At 46.0% G+C, this 25,203-nt stretch overlaps 2 protein-coding genes across 3 annotated transcripts in view; both read left to right on the forward strand.

Moving 5' to 3' along the window:
- The window catches only part of PTGFRN (prostaglandin F2 receptor inhibitor), an 83,684-nt gene extending 69,087 nt beyond the window's left edge, over window positions 1-14,597 (forward strand). The window contains exons 7-9 of the mRNA XM_042253106.2: window positions 3,300-3,407; window positions 9,063-9,368; window positions 11,137-14,597. Of these exons, the coding sequence (XP_042109040.1) occupies window positions 3,300-3,407; window positions 9,063-9,368; window positions 11,137-11,303 (581 nt within the window). The 3' untranslated portion in view covers window positions 11,304-14,597. The remainder of the gene's footprint in view (window positions 1-3,299; window positions 3,408-9,062; window positions 9,369-11,136) is intronic.
- An 87-nt stretch (window positions 14,598-14,684) lies between these two features.
- CD101 (CD101 molecule) overlaps window positions 14,685-25,203 on the forward strand; it is a 50,420-nt gene continuing 39,901 nt past the window's right edge. For both annotated transcript variants that reach the window (XM_042253104.2, XM_060401671.1), the window contains exons 1-2: window positions 14,685-14,798; window positions 16,368-16,508. In XM_042253104.2, the coding sequence (XP_042109038.1) occupies window positions 14,729-14,798; window positions 16,368-16,508 (211 nt within the window). In that variant the 5' untranslated portion in view covers window positions 14,685-14,728. The remainder of the gene's footprint in view (window positions 14,799-16,367; window positions 16,509-25,203) is intronic.

The raw sequence follows: 25,203 nt of genomic DNA on the forward strand, positions 1-25,203 counted from the left end.
GTATTGAATCTACTTACCCAGTTCTTTAAATCTCATCATAACAGATAAAATCACTGTAGCTTACAGGTTGAATAGACTGCTTAAGGTTTTTGCTTTATTAAATCCATGGAGTTGTCATGGGTTCACAGTTTGATTAAGAGGAGCTGCATCAAATCCAACACCTAGCACATTGCAATAGCCCTGAATAGCTCCATGAGAATATTGACTTGACACTGAAGAGCTTTCACTTCCTAAAAATCATTGGCACACAGTAAAATACATGTAACAGAGAGGTCTTTCCTGCCCACCTTTTTGTCCTCTGTTTTCAGCACACTTACCTCTTGGTATAACGACCGTGTTTCCCCAAGGGGCCTTACTGAGTTGTGACATCTTCTGACTCAAAGTATCAGGGGTTTAAATGTGGTTATATGGTTTAAATATGATGATGTTAAATATTTAATATTTGATGTTAAAAGAATAATAATAACATTTTTCTTCTTAATAGAGAAGTTTGGAAATAAAATACAAGGAAGAATCACCCAATCACCCTTCATTTTACCAAAGACTGCTAATTAGTGTATTTGTTATCTTAGAATTTTTCCCTTACGTGTTTTCTTCATGACTTTGAAATCAGGCTGTATATGCAATTTTATGACCTGCTTTCCCCCACTTTAACATTATAAGATAAGCATTTTCCATGTTATAAAAAATTATAGGTCAATACCAGTTTTAATGACTACACCTGCTAGAATTTGGCTAACCACTTCCCTGCTGATGACATGCAGATGGTCTGCAGTTTGGGCTTTCACAGAAATACTGTCCTTTACAGTCTTTTCTTAGGGGCTAGAGTTGGAGCACGGTTTGTGTCCATGTTTGTGTTTAAAAGTTAAGTGGTCCGTGTACTCTACAGATAGGAATCTGGGGACATGTAGTGGCCCTAGTTGTTCACTTAGATTATCTGTGCCATAATTTGTCATCTGTGAAGTTAACCAGACACATTCCCTCACAAAAGCAGCATTACCCAGAAATTGACCATAATAAAAACATTTCTAAGCCTGGGATAATGACCCGTATTAACAGTGAGTTGCTGATTTCGTCCAAAGGAAATCCACCGCTGTGAACAGTCCACAATGCAGGCCTCTTCTTGGTCCTCGTCTGTGTGGTGAGAATGGCGCAGATCCTCTGTTGTTCCCACGGCCACGAGGAGAAATGAGAGCTGTGACTTGTGAGCCAGAAGGCATTTTGGGTTTCTTTGGAAATGTAAAGGAAAGAGAGTGAAATCTGTCCAAATTAGGTAGGGAAATTTGTCCAAATAAGGTAAAGAAAATATGTCCAAATTTCTTTGCTGTTTCTAATTAAGTAAAGAGGAACCGGAATCCACTATGAGGCTCTCCTTGTGTTTTATTATCTTGTGTTCTCTGAGAAGGCGCCTGGAACACTTTAAGAAAGCCCCATAGTATAGTTCTATTTTTAACCATGAAATTTCTAGTTGGAGAAAAAAAATTTAGTCCCCATTGCTCACCATGGTTGCTACTAACCTGTCCTCATAGATGACCATAAATGGCATGAAGTCCCCCCAGTCATCACCACTGAGCCAGCTCAGAGCAACGGGCGTAATCCTTTCCCACCTCACTGCTATAAACAGAGCAAATCCAGGGTGGTAAGGACCTGAGCAAACCGTGGCCGAGAGCCGAGTTAATTGAGGGACGTGATGCCCAGAAGGGGGTGAAGTTTCCTTGTCCTTTTCGCTTTCATCCCATTCCCTGTGTCCTGGAACTGCCATTCTGTTGTGTCCTCCATCCTCTAGGCCCAATCTGAGTGCTCAGCAGAACCCACCAGAGCCGTCTGATGCCTCAAGGTTTCCATGCTCTCCGACCATCCTTCGCCTTTCTCCCAGCAAAACACAGATTACTCGTGACCTCGGTGTTAGAAAAACCCTCTGTTGAATTCATCTTACTACTCATGTTGAAATAAAAGTATAGCCTTTTCAATTCTTTGCCTCATTGGTTCACATGACCTTTTACTCTCTTTCTCACAGTCATTTCTTTTGGATGTTAAAAAGTACCTTTTCCTTCCTGATAATCTGATTTTAAAGGTAGTTACATGTACATTCTTAGCTTCGAATGAGTTTCAGAATCAGTGTCCAGGGCCATCTATCTTAGTTTTCAAGAAAACGCAAGGGAAATCCTATAGCATTGGTATTCTGGAATCATCTTCAGGCTTGCCTATTCCTAGATGTTAGAATTGGGATATGGTAACTGTTGAGCTCTTAGGATCAGATTAGCTTAAAGCTGCTAAATCTCACCTAAGAAGTAAGCTGTCAAAGGGTTAAAACCAAAGAATGCAGTACCTAGCCCCTCTCTCTGCCTCAGGAGGGGATTGGAGCCACAGATTTCTTCCATACAAGGCATACGTTTTTTTGATATAATAAGTCATTTATTTGTGCCTAGTAATGAAACAACACAATGATAATTATCCCTACAGTCAAATGCATCCAACTGACTCTATGGTAAATATTATTAACTTCTAGCCCTAAATTATTTTTACTTTACCCTTCATATTTTCTTGCCCACACATACGCTCATTACCTTACAACTTACAAACTTGAAACAGCCCTGCCTTGCAGTGAATCAGTGATACTACGAGGAGTCAGCATGGTTTGTGTAGAACCATCTTCTGGCCTTTGGGAGAAGTAAAGGGGTCGTTTATAAAAGTGAACTGGGTGTTGAGGGAGGATTCCAGTGAAGCAGGCAGGACAGGTCCTGTCTGAGTGGTATTTAAAAGGAATTTCCAAGCTGCCTCAGTTTCCCCCAGCAGATTGGAATCGCCTTCAGCTGAACCTTGTAGCAACATCATCATTGTTGGCCTGCCCATCTCCCTGCTGGATGTCAGCCTCGTAACAACAGGGCCCATTGCCAGTACCCGGCACAATGAAGCTACTCAGTCTGTTGAGACCAAAAGCGTCCCTGACTTAGTCCCAAGCCCTCTGATCTCTGAGCCGTTCTGGCCTGGAAGTGAACTGTGTGGAGCCAGAAACATCCCCGACTGTACCAGGATGGGAGGTGGGGTGGTCTCGAAATGAGACTATGGTTGGAATCTTAAGGTAAAGCTCAGCTGGAAGTAGCTTAATTCATGTCTCTCTGCAGAGAAGAAAAACATCCTTAAAAATCTATTTTGTGGACTTAAAAACCTGTTTTGTGGATTTCTAGCCCAGTTCCAAGGGAAAGGGAGCCCACATTTGGATGCACATTTGTGCACCAAGAATGAGATTTAAACAAAAGTGAGAAAGAGGATCATGAAGTGATGTTACTTTCTTCCAGGTCCTATATTCAATGCCTCTGTGCATTCGGACACGCCGTCGGTCATCCGGGGAGATCTCATTAAATTGTTCTGTATCATCACTGTCGAAGGAGCAGCCTTGGATCCAGGTACCTCTCTCCATCCTTTCCCCTTCCTCATATGGCTTTTCTAAGTGTTACTTATATCATCCCCACTGTGTTACAGATGTGAAGGTCAGGGATTGGATTGGCTATTTATTTCCAAAGTGCCTAGCTCGGTCCTTTGTATTCAGTAAATATTTACTGAGGACTTGTTAAAATGGATGCCACTATCTGTTAGATGGTTTGGAAACACAGCTAGACATTTGAATGTAAGTTCTCATGGTGATCCAGTGGCCACTTCAGGGGCTAATTCAGGCTGATTTGCAACCCACTGGAAGAGTCCAGCTCCCTTCCATTTTGTCTTTCGATTATTCCTTCAAATAGTTGTTGAACTCCTATAAACAGATGCTGTTCTAGATACTGGGATTAGAGAGGCATGATCAAAATATTCTACATCTACTTTCATGGAGCTTGCAGCCTAGTTTATTAAACAGATAAGAAAGAAATCACCATATGTGTAATATCAGATAGTGATTAACACTGGAGAAATACAAAGCAGAGTAAATGAGTGGCAAGTAACCAGGGTATGCTATTGCAGTTTAAACTTTTAGGAAATCTTTGTAAATCTTTTCTTTGCAGAAGATATTAGCAGGGCCAACAGGATGCTCAAGAGTTGTGGGCCAGCAGCCTTACACCTTTTCTGCTTGGCGCCCTTAGTATGAGGTGCTGTGCTTCTCACTTAGATCCTCGGGGTTTGAAAGAATATTAAATGTCTGCAGGTGTGTCTCTGCCTTCTGCAGAGCCTGTGGAGACCCTGACTCCCTGCCTAGGGGCTGCCCATGCTCTTACCTCCGGTGTCTTGAACTGCCTTCTCCATCATAGGCAGATTGATGACCTCACACAGATTTGCACCTTGAAAAGGCCAAATTGTGCAGAGCTCGCTGAGTTCTTTGCGGAGACCACTGGACATGTGGCCCTGGGGTAGAAATGGAGCAGGTCTTCATTCTGTGTTAACGGCAAGCCGTCCATAAACTGAGAGCGGGCTGTAGTTGATCTTGAGGGACCAACAGGAGCAGAGGCCCAGGCCTCCACCCACTGAGGTCTGACTCCCGCATGGCCCCCAGCTGGAGGTCCAGGTGCGTCTAGCTCAGGGTCAGCAAACCTCTTCTGAAGGGACCCAGGTAGGGAGTATTTTCAGTTTTTTTGACTCTGTGGGCCATATGATCTCTGAGGCAGTTACTCTGCTCTGCTGTTGTAGAGGGAAAGCAGCCAAAGAGAATAAACAAATGGGCCTGGCTGTGTTCCAGTGAAACTTTTATTTACAGAAACAGGTGGTGGGCTGGCTTGACCTGCAGGCTACAGTTTACTGAACCCTGCACAAGTTGATTGATACCAAGATTGACTCTTGTCAGGAACTTAAATATGATTGAGCTTTACAGGTTAAAAAAAAAAAAAAAAAAAAAAGGAGAAGCGTTTATGGAAAATGTAAGAAAAGGAAAAGAAAAAAAAAAAAAACATCCAAAACAAAGATCGGTCAGCTCTGTCCTCTGGTCAGGAAGGAGCCACTACTCCTGTGGGAGGCTGCCAGGAAAGGGGGAGCAGGGAGGTCCTTTGCAAAAGTTAAAATAATTTAATACTATTTTTGCCTCTAAACTTTATTTATAAAAAATGTTTTTTAAACTTTTTATTTTGTTTTGGTTTATAGCCAATTAACAAGCAATGTTGTGATAGTGTCAAGTGAGCAGTGAAGGGACTCAGCCATACGTATACATGTATCCATTCTCTCCCAAACTCCTCTTCTATCCAAGTTGCCACGTAACATTGAACAGAGTTGCATATACTCTATAGTAGGTCCACTGCAATATTCTTGCCTAGAGAATCCCATGAACAAAGGAGGCTAGTGGGCTACAGTCCTTGGGGTTGCAGAGAGTTGGACACAATTGAGCACCAGCCACCTAGATTCTTGTTGGTTATCCATTTAAAATATAACAGAGTGTATATGTCCTCCCTAACTATCCCTCCCCAACAATCCTTCTGTTTATAAAAAATTAAAAAAATTAAGCTCATTTATAAATATATAAAAATGTAACATTTCAATGTCTTTCTTATAAATTAATGGGTCACCAATTGTGCCCTTAACGTAAGTCTTTCCCTCCAATGTAATTGTAAAAGCTATTGGAGAAGGAAACGGCAACCCACTCCAGTACTCTTGCCTGGAGAATCCCATGGGTGGAGGAGCCTGGTAGGCTACAGTCCATAGGGTCACAAAGAGTCGGACACGACTGAGCGACTTCACTTTCACTTTCACTTTCATAGGTAATTGCAATGTAATTACAAAAGCTATAGGTAGCTGTTATCTTACACATCACAATTTTCTAGAACTTTGCACTCTTGAACTACATGGGTACAAGATTCTGAATAATTAAACACAAGTTGTGGTTTCATTTTTCCTCACGTTTCCTATGGGCTATGAAGGAATTGTCTTCTGGAAAGGACTTGTGGCCCAAGTGGGCCAAGTGCCAGCGCAGGGGGAGGGGTGGGGAGGATCACAGCTCTTTAGAGGCGGGGTCTTAAGTCGGATTCCCTAGAAGCAAAGCCTGAGACAAGCGTTCGAGTGATTAATTGAAGATGTGCCCTCAGGAGGAAACTACGAGGGACTGAGGGAATCAAGGGAGAGCTAGGAAAGAAGCCAGGCCAAGATCGGAATTCAGAACAAGTGTGACCCCCTATGGTGCGCCCCAGAGCATGGGCTATACCACAGAACGTGACCTTGTTGAGCTAAGGCTCTTATACCTGCCCTCCCCAGTTGTTGGTCGTTGCCCACAGTGAATGGCTGGGGAGGGGTGGCGTTTCCTCACCTCCAGGGGGGCTCTCCTGGAGGTGGCTTCTGACAGCTAAGGACAGCCCACTGGAGAAGGGTTCAGGTGTGAGAGCTTAGCAGCCGACACCTAGAGCAGTTGGGAGCCCAGCGCTCCAGCTGGTCAGGGCCGAGTGCCAGGAACACCTGCTGCAGGCGGCAGTGCCCTTCCCGTCAGAGCATCTCCTAGTACAGAGTGTGTATGCTGAACTGCAGAGATAAGGATGTTCATGGCGGCCACCTTTTACTGTGCACTTACTACCTTCCGGGTGTTATTTTAAGCATTTTATACAGGTGACTAACCGTGGGTGCTCTTGTAATTTCCTTTTAGAGAGGAGGAAACTGACTCACTGTGAACTTAAGTGACTCAACCAGGTCACACGGCTGAGAGCTAGGATTCTAGCCTGAGTAGCCTGACTCTACAGCCTGGCCACCATACTGTAAGGCATGGTGGGACAGGGGTTAGAGTCCGGGCACAAGTAATACGGACACAGCTGTGACTCTCTGCCTTCAGTAACACCCCGTGTCTGCAGGTGACAGCAGCGCTGAGCTGGTTTTCATTGAGGACCTGGGAGTGATCTACTCTGCCCAGGCACTGGCCAGGATGTGAGGACATTGACCGCACGCCCTCTGCCCTCAGGGAGTTGGTCATTTGGCAAGAGATGGCCTGCACGCTGGGAACAATCAAATGTTTTGCTTAAGTGCCTCGGTGGGTTGATGGGAAGGAAAAAAATGACATTTTGGTGCCTCAGAGTAGAGAGCTGACATCACTTGTAGAGTTGAGATTTGCCTGCAGCCATTAACATGTTAGGCTATCCACTCCAATATTCTTGCCTGGAGAATCCCATGGACAGAGGAGCCTGGCAGGCTACAATCCACGGGATCGCCGAGTCGGACATGACTAAAGCAACTGGGCACTTAACATTTTTATTGTGAGTTGAAAAGGAATTATCATTTGAACAATTTTGTAGAAATTCTCACTTTGGGGGAATTCCTTGGTGGTCCGGTGGTGAGGACTCCGTGCTTAACCACTGCAGGGTTCTATCCCTGGTCAGGGAACTAATACCCCACAAGCTGAGAGACGTGGTGCCCCGCCCTGAAAAAAAGAAAAAAAATTCTTGCTTTTAATTTTGCTTACATTCTTTTTCTCTGTGTAAGCATCTGAATATGATTTATTTGCCTTATAATGTGCTTTTTGAGGTTATTAGTGTATTTTTACTAAATGGATATTACTTTTTGTTTAATAAAAATTGTGTCATTTAACATTTGTATAGAAAGTCTTGTCAAGTGAATTTAAGATAAAGCAGTGTTTGTGGCCTGCTTTCTTGCCTGCTGGGTGACTCTCAGACCCGACACAGCTGGTATCACTTGGTAACTGTCAGAAGAAGAGGTCAGAGGCTTAGGATGTGCACTCTTATTTCCACGTTCGATGAGAATTACCACTTGTGCCAAAGTCATCTTACTCTTGTGCCCACATTAATTTATTTGAGGCTGTTAGAACCTTAATTTTGCAGAGTACTTTACGATTCCACAGGATTACTCACTGGGACTGTTAAACCGTGTTCAATTTTCTCAGCTTGACATTTTTTTCCTCTTGTTTTGAACTTAAGCACTTCAGGGGGGAAAAAAATCACAGTGAATGATACAATCTAAACTGTTTACAACTCTCCATTTTGTACGATTCACTTTATTATTTTTTTCCGTTTTTCCTTCCAGTTTTATTAAGATAAAATTGACATACATCCCTGTACACGTTTAAGGTACCCAGCATAATGATTTCACTTAAATACATCATGAAATGATTATCACAATAAGTTTAGTGGACATCCAGCATCTCACATAGATACGAAAAAGTGTTTTTTCCCCTGTAATGAAAACTCTTAGAATTTATTCTCTTAATGTTCATATACATCACGGAGCAGTGTTAGCTATCGTCATCATGTGTATACCACATCAGTACTGTTTATTTATCTTATAACTGAAAGCTTGTATCTTTTTTTTTTTTTTGAGCCAATTCAACATAAATAAGATTTATACAATTTTCATGCAATACTAGAATACCGATTCTACTCAAGTTCCCATGGACTATAAACTAGGAGACACTGGAACATATCCAGGGACATAAAACAAGTTGCAAAAATTTCATGATCTAACGATATTGAAATCATACAGAGTCTCTGAACGATTCACTTTATGTCTGTATTGTTGCTTACAACTAGTGTCCTTCCAGTCTTGGGTTCTTCTGCCTGAAATGCTGAAGGGCCCTGCTTTCTTTTGGGGGAGAGAGCATTCTATGTCACCACACACCAGCTTTCCATCCCAAGTTCTGTAGAGGAGACATGTGGGGGCTGTGCTCCTTCAGCTGGGTGGTGGCAGTGGCCTGGTTAAAAGGCTGGATTCTGCAGTTGAACTCCTGGGTTAAGCCACATGCTCTGCAAACTCCTGGCTGTGTGATCTCAAACAAGGTTAATGGGTCCCTCCAGAGATTAGAAAATGTGACCGTACCTTCATGTACGGTTGTTGAGAGGATTCGGGGACACCTAAGGTCCCCAGAGCCGTGCTGGCCCCCAGTCAGGCTTCAGTTGTGTCTGACTCTTTGCAACACTGTGGAGTGTAGCCTGCCAGGCTCTTCTGTCCATGGGATTGTCCAGGCAAGAATACTGGAGTGGGTTGCCGTGCCCTTCTCCAGGGGATCTTCCCAACCCAGGGATTAAACCCAGGTCTCTTATGTCTCCTGCATTAGGCAGGCCGGTTCTTCACCACTAACCCCACCTGAGGTGTGTTATCCATACTTGGAACTTCTGCCTGTGCCACTGATCCCAGGGTTTTGGCTTGGTCATCCGTAGACGATATGGCCTTTGACGTGTCCTGGTTTGCGGTGCACTCTTTTGGCCTGGACAAGGCTCCTGTCCTCCTATCGTCACTGGATCGGAAGGGGATTGTGAACACGGCCCAGAGGGACTGGAAGAGCAGCCTCAGCCTGGAGCGCATGAGCATGCTGGAATTCCTGCTGCAAGTGCACGGCTCCGAGGACCAGGACTTTGGCAACTACTACTGCTCCGTGACTCCGTGGGTGAAGGCACCCACAGGCTCCTGGCAGAAGGAGGCAGAGATCCAGTCCAAGCCCATCTTTATAACTGTGAAGATGGATGGTAAGAATGACACACAAATAACCTTCTCAGTGTTTGGGGAATGTCTTCTCCGCACGCTTTGCCACCGCTGATGGGATCCAGGTTCTCACCCTTTGAGGAATGTGCCTGCTTTCTCTCTGGCCTGGCTCAGGCGTGCACACTCAGCCCTTGCTGTTTTCCCAGCTTAGGTACCAGGTGTGCTGGAGGCACCACTGGGAAATGATTTTTCAAACTTACTGGACAGATTTTCAATGCATTCTATAAATTCTAGACATAGTCACTTTGTTGTATCCTAGGGTTGGCATGGATTCTGCCAGGCAGGGGCAGAGAACAACATCCAGAGAGCGGGTCAAGGTCTCTTGGAGGGGCTGTGAGTGAGTTCCTGCCCCTTTCACCCTTCTACTGGTCCTGTGCTGTGCTAGTCACTCAGTCGTGTCTGACTCTTTGAGAACCCATGTATTGCAGCGCACCAGGCTTCTCTGTCCATGGGCTTTTTCAGGCAAGAATACTGGAGTGAGTTGCCATTTCCTCCTTTGGGGGATCTTCCTGACCCAGGGATCGAACCCCGAGTCTCCTTGTCTCCTGCATTGCAAGTGGATTCTTTGCCCACTGAGCCATCTGGGAAAGCTCCTTACTGGTCCTACTTTTGGTGAAAGGGGGCTCCTCCCATTCACTTGCACAGGGAGAGTTCTTCACAGAACCCTGAGATAGGAGGGGGAGCTCCCCGCCTTGTTGGCTCACACTGACCACCAGTCAGCCTAAGTGGTCAGGGGGCCCTCTCCCCACCCTTCTGCTCTCTGAGCCTCCTGGAGTGGGGGCACATTTTCCTTGGTTAACGGAAAACTTGTCTTCTCTGCAGAAAGTGTCAGAGTATAAATTGAAAAAAGTCATGGACAGAATCCAAGTCCAGGTGCCTGGAAGGATTAAGTAGGAGCCGTCAAGTGCGTTTCGCTGACGATGTGTCAGTTTGGTGGGGACTGGAATTGGAGCCCCAGCTCTTCCACAGTCGACTTAGTCTTTCTAATCCTTTGTGTCCTCTCTTGTTAAATGGGATAATAATCTCTCATGGGGCTGTTGTGCTAAATGGCAGGCAGACAACCATGGTGCCAGCTTCCATCCAAGGTTTGCTGGTTATTTGGGGGACAGGGACTTTGTAGGTGCAGGATCTGAACTGTATGTGTTCCTGCAACTTAGTCAGTGATACCATATTTGCCTCTTAGAAATGTCTTGCTTGAAGTCATTCCATATGAAAATCCAGATTTACTGAACAAGCAGGGAGTGATTATTCACTTTGCTAGATAATTTACTATAGTGTTACTTAAAATAGCTCCCCTAGTACACTTCAGTTATCTGATGCATAGAATTGATTTATGAAGTTTTTTTTTAAGGATGCATCTGCTGCTGAATGTGTGGTGCCCTTATACTGACTTTTAAAAATCAATCTCCTGCCAAAACCCTAAAAAGCAAGTTGACATTCAGAGATATGGAAGGAAATTTTTTTTTTCTGGGTTCCCTCCACCCCCCCCCCCCACCCCCACCGCCCCTACCCCCCGCCCCGCCTGCTATGGAATTAGGTGGGGATATATTTGCTTATTTTTGAACACCTATGGCTGAGCTGCTCTTGTCTCAAGCCCTGTGCTAGGTGCAAGACCCCTGAGGTCAGACTCCTAGGGGAGACCCCGGGCAGTGGAAGGGGGGAGGCAGTGGTCTTCCCTGAGCTCTCCCCACCACCCCCCAGCACCCGGCGATTTGCATCACTAATTCTGTCCCTCTGGTCTCTCCCTCCCAGTGCTGAACGCCTTCAAGTACCCGCTGCTGATTGGCATCGGCCTGTCCGCGGCCATCGGGCTCCTGTCCTGCCTCATTGGGTACTGCAGCTCCCACTGGTGCTGCAAGAAGGAAGTCCAGGAGACCCGGCGAGAGCGCCGCCGGCTCATGTCCATGGAGATGGACTAGTTGGTGCCAGAAAGGCCGAGACCGAGGGACGGTCGAGGAGCGGTTCGGGCGAGATGAGGACAGCAATCTTTTAGCGCGAAGTGTGTTACACTAAAAACCAGTCCTCTCTAATCTCAGGTGGGACTCGGCGCTCTCTCTTTTCTGCATGTCAAGTCCTGAGCGCAGACATGTTTACCAGCACACGGCTCTTCTTCCCACGGCACTTTCTGATGGAACAATCGAGTGTGTGTTTTCCCGATGGCGGCTTTTTAATGGTTAACCTCTAGTTTTTTTCTCCTACTGGCTTATAGATCTCTGACTTGTGTGTGTTTCTACCTTTTGTTTTGAGGGGTTGCAGTGAGAAAGGGGTGAAGGCGTTCAGAGTTCTTTGTCTCGGGTGAGATCCGTACGCCTTCCGAGTCGGAGGCACGTGCTAAGAGAGCTGCGGAAGGCGACCCTCTGCCCCGGCCGAGGACAACACAGACCAGTGCTGAAGGCTAATGTGTGGCTTTTACTGCCCTCCCCACCCCCTATTTTCCAGGGGGTTTAGGCGACATTTAAAATCTAAACCTGCAGTCCGTAACTTCCTATCAAGCCCAAATGCATTTTGTTTTTTGGTTTTCTGCTTCTCTGCCCCTTTCCACTTCTTTCGTATTTGCTTTATGTGCGAGTGCTGAAATGGCCCTGGAATTGAGAATTTGGCTCTCCACCAAGCACCTTATCTTGCCACCTTAGCCTTAAGAATGAGTATGAAGAAAAATGCACAGCCCCCTCTGTCCAGGGCAGTGAGAAGGCCTGCAAAGAAGACGTCGGAGACAAGGAAAGGAACAGTCACTCCCATAGTTCGAGGGTACCATGCCTCAGGGGGCCCCAGAGATTGCAGAAGGGGGATATCCTGGAAGTTCGATTTCTGCAGTTTGTGCCAGAGGGTCAGTGGTGCAGGGGTGTGTCAGGTGGACAGAGCCACCTCTCTTCCCTGTCCCGCCTTTTGTGAGAGGCTAAAGCCTTGTAGGTCTTCAGGGGGAACCACTGACACCCCATGTCCTTCACGAACCACTTGGGCTCTTTAATGTGAAGTCAAATTGCTGCTTGCAAGACTGACTTCACAGAATCAGAAATTACCCAGAAGAACCATGCATTTTCTGTGACCTTGTCAGTCCTTCAAGTCTTTTAAAAAATCCCCTGCAGGGGGTTAGTGAGAAAGGGTATACTTTGTGGTGTGTTTGGTTTCCTATTAGGAACACAAAGGAAACCCAGCAATTTATTGCTGTGTGAACAGCCTACAAAGTAGATCTGAGAGTGGTCCGCTTTGCCCGATCACTCGCACCAGGAGTAGGACAGTGGTCCCAGAAAGATCTGTGTCTTGCCCCTACGCAGCAGCGCTGGCCTTTCAGAAGCATCCCAGTGGGGTTTCCTGAGGCTCACTGGTTACTCAGTCCCCACATTGCATTCTGCGTGCTTTTACCCTGGCTCTGAAGGACCTAATACCACTTTGTCTTCCAAAAGGGAAAAAAAGATTCGTTTGTTTTGAGCAATAAAGTAATACAAAATGATGGCCGTTCACGTGCGGCTCTCTGTCACAATGGGCCGGACAAGCTGGACTGCTCCCAACCATGTTCCCTTCTACTTCCCTCCTTTGTTGCCCAGGATTCGTTCTGTGCATATCACCAAGTCACCCCGCAGACGGCAGATTGCCACCAAATTTTTCCTTTTGGTTTTGCCCACCGAGGGGACCCCTCATTTAATTGAAACTAGATTCTGTACTAATGGTAACAGAACAGAGGAATTCCGGGCCTAGCATCTGTGGTGGGAAGACGTACCGCAGGTCCGCTCTACCAGAGCACGAAAGACCAGGGGGAGGGGAAGAGGCTGTGATAGCTCTAGATTCGGGTATTTCCTACATGCCGTTTCCTAACTGTGCCGTCTCAGAGGAGGTGAGTCACAGGTGATTGTGCAAACAGGAAATAGACACAGATGCTGCATTCAGAACAGCCAGTGCCCTCTGAGCCCTCACAGTGATCAGCCTCCTCAAAGAAGGTTCAGGATTGTTGTAGTGCAGGCCCTCGGAAGGAGGAAAGGATACTTGGCTTTGGATGTGACCCGGTGGCCCCAGGTGTATGTAAAAGCGTGGACGGGTCGCAGCAGACCACCAGAGGCAGTAAAGGAAACACGTGCTCACACACTGTACCTTTTCCTTTCACACTGCTGTTGCAGTTCGAGGCTGGGGCTTTTAGGGCATCTACTGAGCCCCTAGCCCCGCCCTGCATCCACTGGGCTGGCACAAAGTAGGAAGTCACAGGGCGTTGTACCAAGGACCTCCTTCCTTCCAGGGACGTGAACGTGGCTGGAACATGTGCCCTGGTCAGAGTGTGAGATGTACTCTTGTTATACCAAATAGGGCCCCCTGCTGAGTGCTCTTCTGGAAAAGGTTACCGCAGAAGCACTGGCCTGAAGGCAAGGACCCAGCCACGACTGCCACGGATGAAAGTGCACTGCGTAACACAAAGAAACTTGATAGAGAGTTTGACTTTTTTTTTTTCCTCTTCTGATCATAAAAATATCCCCAGAAAGAGCCTAAGCTATATTCAGATAAACACCTGCAAAGTCCTTTCTGTTGTTTACTTTATAATGTTTACATATACTTTTCACTTTTCTAAAAAAAAGAAAATGCCAGCTCTGACTTTTTAACAACTTTTCAGATTTTTCATGGGACAGTGGAACTCTGACTCACCAACTGGATTTAAAATCTTAATTTAGAAACGTATTTATTTGTGTGTTTTCTCCCCTCCTATCTATGTGGCTTTCCCTAAGATCCTGGTCAAAGTGGCTTCTCCTGCCCAGACCCTTGTCTGTTTTCCCTGGTGGCTCTTGCTTCTTGCTTTGCAGACTGCCTGCAGCCATGATTTTGTCACTGACATCTGTGCGCCAAAGACTGAGCCTCTTTAGCAGGAATAATAAGCAATACTACACAACTTGCTACTTTCAGAAAACCCTTTTTTTTTTTTAACCTTCACCGATGACAACAGAGGAAGAAGGGAACTGGGATTTGGGTAAGTTCTCCTCCGCTGTTTGACCAAATTCTCAGTGATAAATATTATGTGCAGATCACTAGGAGAAAAAAAGTTGATTTTCTTTCTTTTTTAGCGTGGCACATACAGATCTGCCGAATTTTACATAGACAAAAGAAAGGGTCTTGTGTATTTTTGTCCATATCCAATGTTATATGAACTAATTGTATTGTTTTATACTGTGACCACAAAATATTATGCAATGCACCGTTTGTTTTTTATTTCATTAAAGGAAGTTTAATTTAAACTGAAGTTGTGTGAGGAACTTGATCTCAGCCTCTGTTAACCTTTCATCTCCTCCGCCTAAGGGACTGTGGCTGAATTCCCTTGCCACTTGAGCACCTCCTCATCTCTTGGAGTCCCGTGAAAGTGTTGTAGATGTTCACCAAAGATAAAAGAAGAAATGGATTTAACAGGACCAGTAGTGAGATTTCCACCAAGTGGAAAGGTGAGGGCTGGGCCCCCCTGCTGAGGATGGTCTCTAGGTCTCTCCCTGCATTCTCACGACCTTATAGGACCCTTGCCAGGAAAGAGAGAAGTTAGAGGCTGTTCCTCTCTGCGGATGAGGAAACACACCCAAGTTCTGTGACCATGTCGTGCCTGGAACAGAACAGCTTTTCTGACTCATGACCCAGTCTGGAGCCAAACAGGTCCATACAGGTCCATACAGGCCCCTGTATTATGTAAAAACAATCCTTTCCCCAGGCTGCTGGCTTCTGAGTCCAGGATAGGAGAGAGTGCTGGGGCTCCCACCTCCCTGTTGGCCCCAGGAGCAGCCGCTCAGCCTCGGCCAGCCTTCCCTATTTGTGTCTTGGGCAGGGACCGACCACCTCACTTGTGAGGTGTTCAGAGGCTGGGTCTGTGTCCTCGTTAACCAACTTCGCCTGGGGCTTGGCCCCAGTCCAGGCATATGGAAGGGACTTGTTTTTAGTTGCCAAGTTGTGTCCAGCTTTTTTTTGACTCCATGGACTGTAGCCCGCTAGGCTTCTCTGTCCATGGGATTTCCCAGGCAAGAATACTAGAGTGGGTTGCCATTTCCCTCTCCAGGAGATCTTCTCAGACCAGGGATCGAACCCACATCTCCTGCATTGGCAGGCAAATTCTTTACCACTGAGCCACCAGGGAAACCCCATAGTAGGGACTAGAGGTTTATGAATGCACAATGAACGCTGTCCCGTGGGAAATGACCCAACACTGCATGCTTCTCCACGAAGAGGGAAGATTCTGCTCACATCAAAACACTGACACAGTCAGAGCTGGTCGGCAGCAGTCCCACACCTCTTGCTGAGCCTGTACCTGCCTCAGTTTATATTAAAAGAAAAATAAAAACTTGCTCACACAACTCCTGTGGCCAAGGCATTGTGTTCAGCACAGAAAACCTCCCACTTATGTCCTTTCCTAGAGGGCTTGGCAGCTGCTGTTGGCTCATCCAGAAACCTCTTTCCACCTGTTCCAACTCCTGCTTCTGTGTCTAGTCTCACAGGGAGCCTTTATCTGCCCCTCTAGGCTAGAAGAGAGACCCCTGACAGATGCTCTGGTCGTCTGAAAGTGGCCCGAGGGCAGGGACCTCTTCCCACTGTGACAGTAGCTAACACTGGGATGCTTTGATGTGCTGTGCACCTGGGCGAGGGCACAAGGGCTTCCCAGGTGGTTCAAGCAGTCAAGAATCTGCCTGCCAGTGCAGGAGATGCAGGAGACACGGGTTCAGTCCCTGGGCTGGGAAGATCCCCTGGAAGAGGGAATGGCGCCCCACTCTAGTACTCTTGCCGCAAGGTGCCAGACCTGACTGAGCATGCGTATGCATGCACTCTCACCCGGGCAAGAGCCTCAGGTCACCCGAGGTGACCACTGCAGATTTCTTACGTGCTCTTCATGTAACTGGATCTTCCAGCTAACAGCCACCCCATGTCCTCTTACCCACAGACCAGTGTGCATAGCACACCGCTTCAAAATACAGGTTTTATTATTTCGGTGAAGCAGGGCCACCCATTGAGAAGATAGCTTTTTTCACTCACAGATCCCAGGAAGAGGAGTCACACCACACCCCAGGGACCACACGGGGAAGCGCCAGCGTCCCTCAGGCAGCAGAGGGAGCAAGAGAAAAGCATGGACTGCAGCCCTTGTTTTGGTTTTCACAGGAAGGAACAGGCAAGTCAGGGTAAGCTGGCTTCGGATTGATTAGTTTGGAGAATTTCAGCAGATTCTGGGGCATAGCAAGTGTCCCTAGTTATCACGTGTGTTGAGAAAACAGCTATTTTGTGTTGCTGCCTAGGATTTTACAGGATAAAAGTGCTGCTCACAGCCAAAGCCTGAACGTTTAGATAAGGACCTGAGCTTACGGTTCCTGCCCCACGTCCCCACTTTGCTTTTCCCCAGGCTCCTTTTAAAATAACCCTTTTGAGTTGAGCCTGCAGCCTCCACCGCAGCCACCTGACAAGTAATAGGTGCTTTTTAGCCTGCTATCTCCTGCTCACTGGACACCTGGGATGTCGCAGGACTGCCTTTCCCCTGGCTTGCTGGTCCCCCAGCCCTGGTTTCTGGGGTCTGTAAGTAATAAATCTTATGACTTAACTTTCTTTGTGTGAGTCTATTGAAACTGCGCCTTCAATCAAAATGACCCTGGGTTTCACTTCCTCAGGGTGGGGGTTCAGATGCTGAGGGAGCAACTTGCTGACCCGATGTGGGTGGTTTGTGCCTCCTTGTTCAATAGGTCATGGTCTGCGTATGCCTAATTTAATACTCCAGCTATTCCCCTGCTCCCCTCAACACATCTGGTTCCTGGCCTTGGGGTGATCTGAGCAGGAAACAGTGGTCCTGAGTGTAAGAGCTCAGTGGAGGAGGGGTTTGCACACAGAAGGCGTGAAAGTGAAAAAATGAAAGTTGATCAGTCCTGTCTGACTCTTTGCAACCCCATGGACTATACAGTCCATGGAATTCTCCAGGCCAGTATACTGGAGTGAGTAGCTGTTTACTTCTCCAGGGGATCTTCCCAACCCAGGAATCGAACCGGGGTCTCCTGCATTGCAGGCAGATTCTTTACCAGCTGATGGAAGGCATGCTCACAGGCAAATCGCAATGACTTCCTTTTTCTAGGAACTGGTCAGTCCTGAGAGGAGCAGTGTCTCCAGGCTCTGGATGTCAAAGCATCAAAAACCAGAAATAAAATGACATGATTAATACACTCACTGCTTGGGGCTTGTACACCTGGTTGGCTCGGCTCCACTAGGGGTGGGGAGTAATGCTCACCTGAGTCCTTTCTGTTCTGTTTGCCAGTGTATTTGTGCCACCAGTACTGGTTACTTTGATTATATAATTTCGTTGAATAATATGTAAATCAATGAAATATGAGTGCCAGAGAAAGATGTGTTGATGAAAAGGAGATGAATTCCCTGAAAAGACTAGATAGAGGCAAATTGCTTTTTTTTTTCAGTGCTGTCAATTTAAGTCCAGGCAAAACAACTATAAACAATTTACGTTTTTATAAATCACAAAAGCATAGGAAGATCTGTACTCCATTGACTTTACAAACGTTGGTTTTTTTGTTGTTGTTAATTCCTACTCCGTTTTAAAGAAATCAAACCTGAAAGTTGTAGAAGAGGAGATAGGTTTAGTTTATGCAAAAAAAAGAGAGGAGACTCCAGATAATAGACCTGGGCCTGTATCAAGAGATTGTTGAGCAAATACATACTATATGATTGAAGTGAAAATAAAATTTTTAAAATACATGAATGTCTTGATAATTCTCATCTTTACCTGACATTTCTGTTAATTGATCAACTGATAGCTCTAATTGTGTCAGATAGTGGAGTTTCTCCTATTATTGTCCCCATTCTTAGAGATGAGGAAATCGAGGCTTAAGGAAACTAATTTGCTCAAGATTTGAACCTAGGTCTTTCTGGCTCCAAAGTGTGTACATGTTCTAAATCACTGCACCGGCTACAGTGTCTGACTGTTTTAGCCATTCAATATTTTTTGAAGAGATAGAAAGATGAGTAAGAACTGATTCCTGCCCTTAGGAAATTCATGGACTTATAGGAGAGGGCATGGGCATGTAAATCATTCATTTTATTATGTGTAATAAGTTAAATTATAGCAGTTCATGGCAGAGATAGAGGAAGGAGCGGTGCACTTTCTAAGGTGTCAAGAAAGGTTTTGCATAGGAGACGCAAACCCAAATTTTAAATTTTTTAAATAAGTAGGCATATATCAGGTAGGGAGGGTTCTTAGCAGAGGGGATAGTATATGCAAAATTAGAGAGGATGTTAAGACCCATTCAAGCAGAGGGGACAGTATGAGAGGATATTAAGACCCATTCAAAGAAACACAGTGGTTCTGTGTCTGAAAGGTGAGGTGATGGGAGAGTTCTCAAGCACCAGCTCATGAAGATCCAGTCCAGGAGATGGGACTTGGTCATCTAGAAGTTTGGGGGGGCGGGGGCAAGGCATAAGATTTATTTTATTTTTTGGCTGTGGTGGATCTCCATTGCTGCACGCAGGCTTTCTCTAGTTGTGGTGAACAGGGTCTCACTCTTTGTTCCTGTGTCTGGGCTTCTCGTTGCCGTGGCTTCTCTTCTTGTGGAGCACAGGCTCTGGGATGCTCGGGCTTCAGTAACTGTGGCCTACGTTAGCTGCTCCGCGGCATGCAGGATCTTCCCAGACCAGAGATCGAACCTGTGTCCCATGCACTGCAAGGCGGACTCTTAGCCACTGGACCACAGGGAAACCCCTGAAAGTCTTTATTCAGGAGAGTGTGTGGCTATGTTTGCATTTTAGATTAGCAGAGTGGGGGCTGGGTGCAGGCAAGGCTGGAAGATGAACTGAACTACATTAATCCAGGTGAAAAATCACAGCTCTCAGTTGTGACAGCAGCAGCTACAGTGAATTCATTAAAGGTTTTAGGAAGAACTGGCAGGACTGTATAAGTAGATGTGGAATGTGGAGGCCAGCCACGGGTCTGGGTGGATGTTGGTGCACTCAACCACTATGAACAACAGTACCAGTGAAGGAGGAAACAATGATTTTAGCTTTGGACGCAAGTTTGAGTTTTCTGCAGGACCTACAGGTGGAAATGTTCAGCACAGTTAGATAATCGGCCTGGAGCTTACGGGAGAAGTTGGGGGTGGAGACAGATTAGTGATTGTCAGTATACAGACAGGGCATGAGATGGGAAGCAGCGTGAGGAGAAAGGGCTTCACTGGGAAGGAACTTCCGAAGCGGGGAGGGAAAATCCCGGCAGGACCGCGGTATCCGAGAAGGACAGAATTCCGAGCAGGTATGCCAATGGTCGGTCATACCTCATGCCACAGGACCAAGTCAAGGGAGAGCTGAACACTGCCCATGGCTGTGATCTTGGCTGTTTGGGTGAAGTCAAGCCCAGATCACGGTGGGCTCAAGTGCTGGCTAGTTAGGAAATCAAGCAGAATACAGAATATGGGGAAACTCACAGATTTGAAGAGGGGAGGGAAGAGGAGGCAGTTTGAAACTATGGTGAAAAGGTGACTAGTAAGGGAGTAGGCACCTGGGCTGCTTTATGGGCCAAGGAGACCCTGAAGGGGCATCTGTGTCAGGGGCACACCTGTACCTAAAGCCCAGATAAAGCAGACTTCCTGTCCCTTCTCCCCCTTTCTTCTTCCTTTGGGGCCTATTTTGAGCACTCCTCCATACCCGCTTCTTGTTTTAAAATCAGAACTCATTGTCAGTTACTCCCTGATATGGGCTTGAAGAAGTAGCTCTTCCCAAGGGTATATCTGAACCCAGAGGATGGCCTGGGAGTCCCACCTGTTGCTCTTTCTCTGCTGCCACCAGCTCCTAGTCCCCATCTCCTCCTTCACCCCCCTTTCCTTTCACATTTACAGTATTATAGAATAACTCACGTTCACTATGTGATCAGTTCAGTCACCCAGTCGTGTCCGACTCCTTGTGACCCCATGAATCGCAGCACACCAGGTCTCGCTGTCAATCACCAACTCCCGGAGTTCACTCAGACTCACTCACATCCATCGAGTCAGTGATTCCATCCAGCCATCTCATCCTCTGTCGTCCCCCTTCTCCTCCTGCCCCCAATCCCTCCCAGCATCACAGTCTTTTCCAATGAGTCAGCTCTTCGCATCAGATGGCCAAAGTACTGGAGTTTCAGCTTCAGCACCATTCCTTCCAAAGAACACCCAGGACTGATCTCCTTTAGGATGGACTGGTTGGATCTCCTTGCAGTCCAAGGAACTCCCAAGAGTCTTCTCCAACACCACGTGATAGGTATTAGCTAATCCCGTTTTACAGATGAGAAAACTGAGGCTCAGAGGAATCAACTAACCTGCCTAGATTGTGTGGCTAGGAAATGCCCTTCTTGTGCCCTGGTCTTTGCCTCTGCCCACAGGAATCTACTTAAGGTTTCCCCCACAGATAGGAGTTGCCACCCACCTTGAAAAACTCAGCCTCAGTTAGCTAATTGTCAGCTCCTGGTGAAGTCAGGCTGGTGAGAAGTAAAGGACGTGAGAGTTGTTCTCCATCATAGGACCCAAGTTGTACCCAGTCCGCTCTAAGCCTCAGTTTCCCTGTATGAGGGACTGATTGATTGAGTTCACAGTGCCGTTCCATGCATGGAGGAACAAGGCTCAGAACCCGGGGCTTCCCTGTACCTTGGTAAGACCTACACCCATGTGGGTAGCAATCACTGACCTAAATTGCAGGAGCTCAAGTAGGGAAAGGGCCAGCTTTCTGCTCACCCCTTCAGGATCTTCTTTTCTGTCCTCCTGTCATTCACTGTCCCACATACTCTGCCTTCTGAAAATCGTGAATGGCAAGCTAGAAAGTATAACAGAAAGGGCACTGAGCCAAAAGTGAGAAGGCAGCCGCAGAATGCACCCATTCCTAGCTGTACAATCTTAGCCAAGTTAATGGATTCCTCCGAGCCTCGGTTTTCTCATCTATAAAATGGGATTAATGACGTAAGCTATTCTGTAACACTTCATATGTGAAAATGCCTCACACAGAACTTGACATGTAAAAGGTCTTCATTTAAATATTTCTTAGGCCTGAATGCTTAGGCTAGGAATCCGTGATACTTGCAATTTTTGTCATTTTGTGGAATTAATATTTGAACATGTCAAACCTGAAAAAAAAATATCACTTTTAATTAATCTTCTAGGAACTTAAGAAAAGACTTTTTTCTTTAGTACATCATTATGTTGCTTTGACTATCACTGGCCCTGTCCCTCCATCTGAATTAGGAATTCCATTTTTACATTCCTTTCAACTGATACAGTTGCCATGCACTACAGTGATTCCCAAGGTAATAGAATAACTGTCTCTCTCGCTGGCTCTATTTTTTCTTTCTTCTCATTTTTTCTTTTCCCCTTAATAACATAAAGCTTCTTTTTTCCTTCCAGAAAAGAAGCAGCATCACCCTGTCAATGTTAAATTCTGGCAGAAACCAGAGCCGCTAACATGGAAAGAAAAAAAATTGGCAAAAGCCAGGAGTGAAAAATTGCTATAGCGTTACTTAGTTGGGCTTCCCTGGTAGCTCAGTTGGTAAATAATCTGCCTGCAATGTGGGAGACCCCAGTTCGATTCCTGAGTCGGAAAGATCCACTGGAGAAGGGATAGGCTACCCACTCCAGTATTCTTGGGCTTCCCTTGTGGCTCAGCTGGTAAAGAATCTGCCTGCAATGTGGGAGACCTGGGTTCAGTCCCTGGGTTGGGAAGATCCCCTGGGGAAGGGAAAGGCTACCCACGTCAGTATTCTAGCCTGGAGAATTCCATGGACTGTATAGTCCACGGGATCTCAAAGAATCAGACACGACTGAGTAACTTTCACTTCGCTACTTAGCTGTGTGTATTTCAGGAATACAGGGTCCTCTGCATTATTGGCAATGACTGTCTCTGTGGTCAGCGCTGATTTCTAACATAATTCTCTGTTCAGTGCGTGTAGCAGATTGATTGCATTGATGGCCCCAGTTCCCTTCTGCTTCTTTTGCTCTGCCACTTTGCTGCTTCCTTCACTCAAGAGATGGAGTCTGTTAACCCATCTCTTGCTTTTGAACTTGGCCATGTGACTTGCTTTGATCTGAGGATGTTAGTGGTCATGATGCAAGCAGAATCTTTTAAAAGTACTGATGTATTTCTGCTAGTCCTTTTGGACCCCTGACATTACTGCGAAAATGTGCCCAGGCTAGCCTATCCGAGGACTGTGAGAGGGATCCAAGGTAAGGCCATCCTAGACCATCCAGCTCCCATCAGCTGATCCTTAGGCTTGTGAACAAAAATCTGTACTATTACTGTATGCCACCAAAGCTTGCTATTTGTTATGCAGCAATAGCTAACTGATACAGTTAACTTTGGAGCCTAGGGCATAACCCATGACTTCTACAACTTAAATGGTGAAAAAAAAATTCTTGTAGTTCAAGCCCTACTGATACTATAGTTAACCACCTGGAGAAGTATTTTGAAATCACCTTTCCAGGTAAGCTGCCCTTTAATTGTTCCCTGAATGCAACCTGTATATCCCTGCCTCAGTATCTTTGTACATTTCATTTCTCCCTAGGGAATGTCCTTTCTTCTCTCTTCCCTATTTGAATCATTCCAGATCTCCAAAGACCTAACATAAACCACATAAATCAGCCTTTTCTGAATGACCTCTGGCTGCCCCCTGCCTGCAGTAGTCCTGCCTGAGTCATAAAATGGATACCCAACACAGGCTGCCTTCCATGACTACAGTTTCTTTCTTCCTTTCTTTCTTTCTTTTTTTTAATTTTTATTTTGCTTTACAATACTGTATTGGTTTTGCCATACATTGACATGAATCAGCCATGGGTGTACATGAGTTCCCAATCCTGAACCCCCCTCCCTACCGTTTCTTATCTACAGTTCTTTATCAAACTAGATTCCAATTTCCTGGAGGGCAGGGCCCATTTTTTTTTTTACCTCTTTTATCCCCCAAGCACTGCATAGTACCTTAAAAAGGAAAGCACAGGGCCTTTTAACTGAAGATGTTAGTATTTGCATGTTGTCATGGAGAAGGGTGGTTGTTGTTCGGTGTCCTTGCTTATGAATAAAACCAAAGGGCGGTCAGTGTGTTGTACACCTAAAACTGGAACGGTGGTGGTGGTGGCGGCTGGTGGTTTAGTTGCCAAGTTGTGTCCAACTCTTGCGATCCCATGGCCCCTCTGTCCACGGGATTTTCCAGGCAAGAATACTTGAGTGAGCTGCCATTTTTTTCTTCAGGGGATCTTCCTGACCCAGGGACTGAACCTAGGTCTTCTGCACTGTAGGCAGATTCTTTACTGACTGATCCACCAGGGAAGCTCAACTAATACAGTGTAATGTGTCAGTTCTATCTCAATTTTTTAAAACTTGGAAAGAAAATATTAAAATTAAAAAAGAAGTTAGTTAGAGGCTTCGAGGACTTCCGCAGTGGCCCAGTAGTTAAGAGTCCATGCTTCCACTACAAGGGGCAGGGGTTCGATCCCTGTTCAGGAAACTAGGATCCCACGTGCTGTGTGGCATGGCCAATAAATAATTTTTTTTTAAGTTATAGGCTTCCAGATGAAAGCTTGTAGAATCTTACCCTACCCTACTCTAATTCCCCCTGGGAAAATAAATCATAAAATGCCACCTTTTCCCTGAAGATTCCTGACTTCCCATTCTACTCAAATTAGATACATTCTTTCTCTTCTTCAGTTCTCCATGTCTCTTTGCCACCTGTATTTCTCCTAGCGGGCCTCCCTGAATTTACCTTATGTGATAGCCAGTCATGTTCTTCTTTCTTTCCTGTTTACCTGCACCAGGCTCCACCATCAAAATTTCCTAAGATCAGAGGCTGCACTTTTCCATGTGTGTCTCTGGCACTTGGTAAGGTGCTTATCCTAAAGCAGGTGCTCCGTGAAGTATTTCATGACCTCATCATCTCTTCCAGCTCTGTCTTTATGTTAAATGCCCTAATTCAGGCCCTTACCATTGCTCCTACAGAAAATTGCGAAAGGCTGTATCTGGCCTTCCTCCTTCTACCCTTGCCTCCCTTCCTCATCTTGGTCCTCAGCTTAAAAGAAAAACATGACCAGGCCATTTTCCTACTTAAAAAACAAACCAACAAGCAACCTCTTAATAGCTTCCCTTTTCTATAAGGTTAAGACCAATTTCTTAGGCCTGGCGTGCATGGCCAACTCAGGTCTGTCCCAGCCCACCTCCATAGAACCTTCTCCCTTCACACCAGCCTTTAACTTTACTCCAAGAGGGCACAGCTGATGCATCACAATCCATGCTGGATTGTCTCTTCAATCACACCTCACCGGCCACCCCCCCAACCTTCCTCCCTGGTTGCCTCAGGTGACCCAACCAATCCTGACCCTTCCTCTCACCCACTCACTTCCCAGACTCCCTTGAGGTACCCCATTGATTGTTGTGCTTGCAAAATTACCTTGTGGTTATCTGAGTAAGTGGAAGCTTCCTGAGAACAAAGACTTTGTATTGAGTTGGTCAAAAAGAAACATTTTGTCCAACCCAGTATGTGCAGCACCTACCACAGCACCCAGAAGATTAAAAAAAGAAATCGTTGGATGGGTCGGTGGATGGATGGAGCAGGGATCTGCTGTAACTGTGGCCTGAAGCATACCAGACCATTCCTGACATATCTAAATAGAGGCTTGGTCTGGAGAACTAACATCCTTAGTAAGCTTGTCCCTTGTACAGTCTTGTTTTCAGGTACTAGGATTAATTTGGCCTGGATTCAGGGCCATCCTTAGTGGCCAGGTCCACACTGAGCAGCTGAAGATTCCCGTAAATGTTCCTTGATATCCACTGGGCACTTCCTATGTACTAGATGTTTTTCTGATGTTTCACTTTCAGTGAATTAGTTCATTC

Source organism: Ovis aries, chromosome 1, assembly GCF_016772045.2.
Source record: "Ovis aries strain OAR_USU_Benz2616 breed Rambouillet chromosome 1, ARS-UI_Ramb_v3.0, whole genome shotgun sequence".
NCBI lineage: Eukaryota > Metazoa > Chordata > Mammalia > Artiodactyla > Bovidae > Ovis > Ovis aries.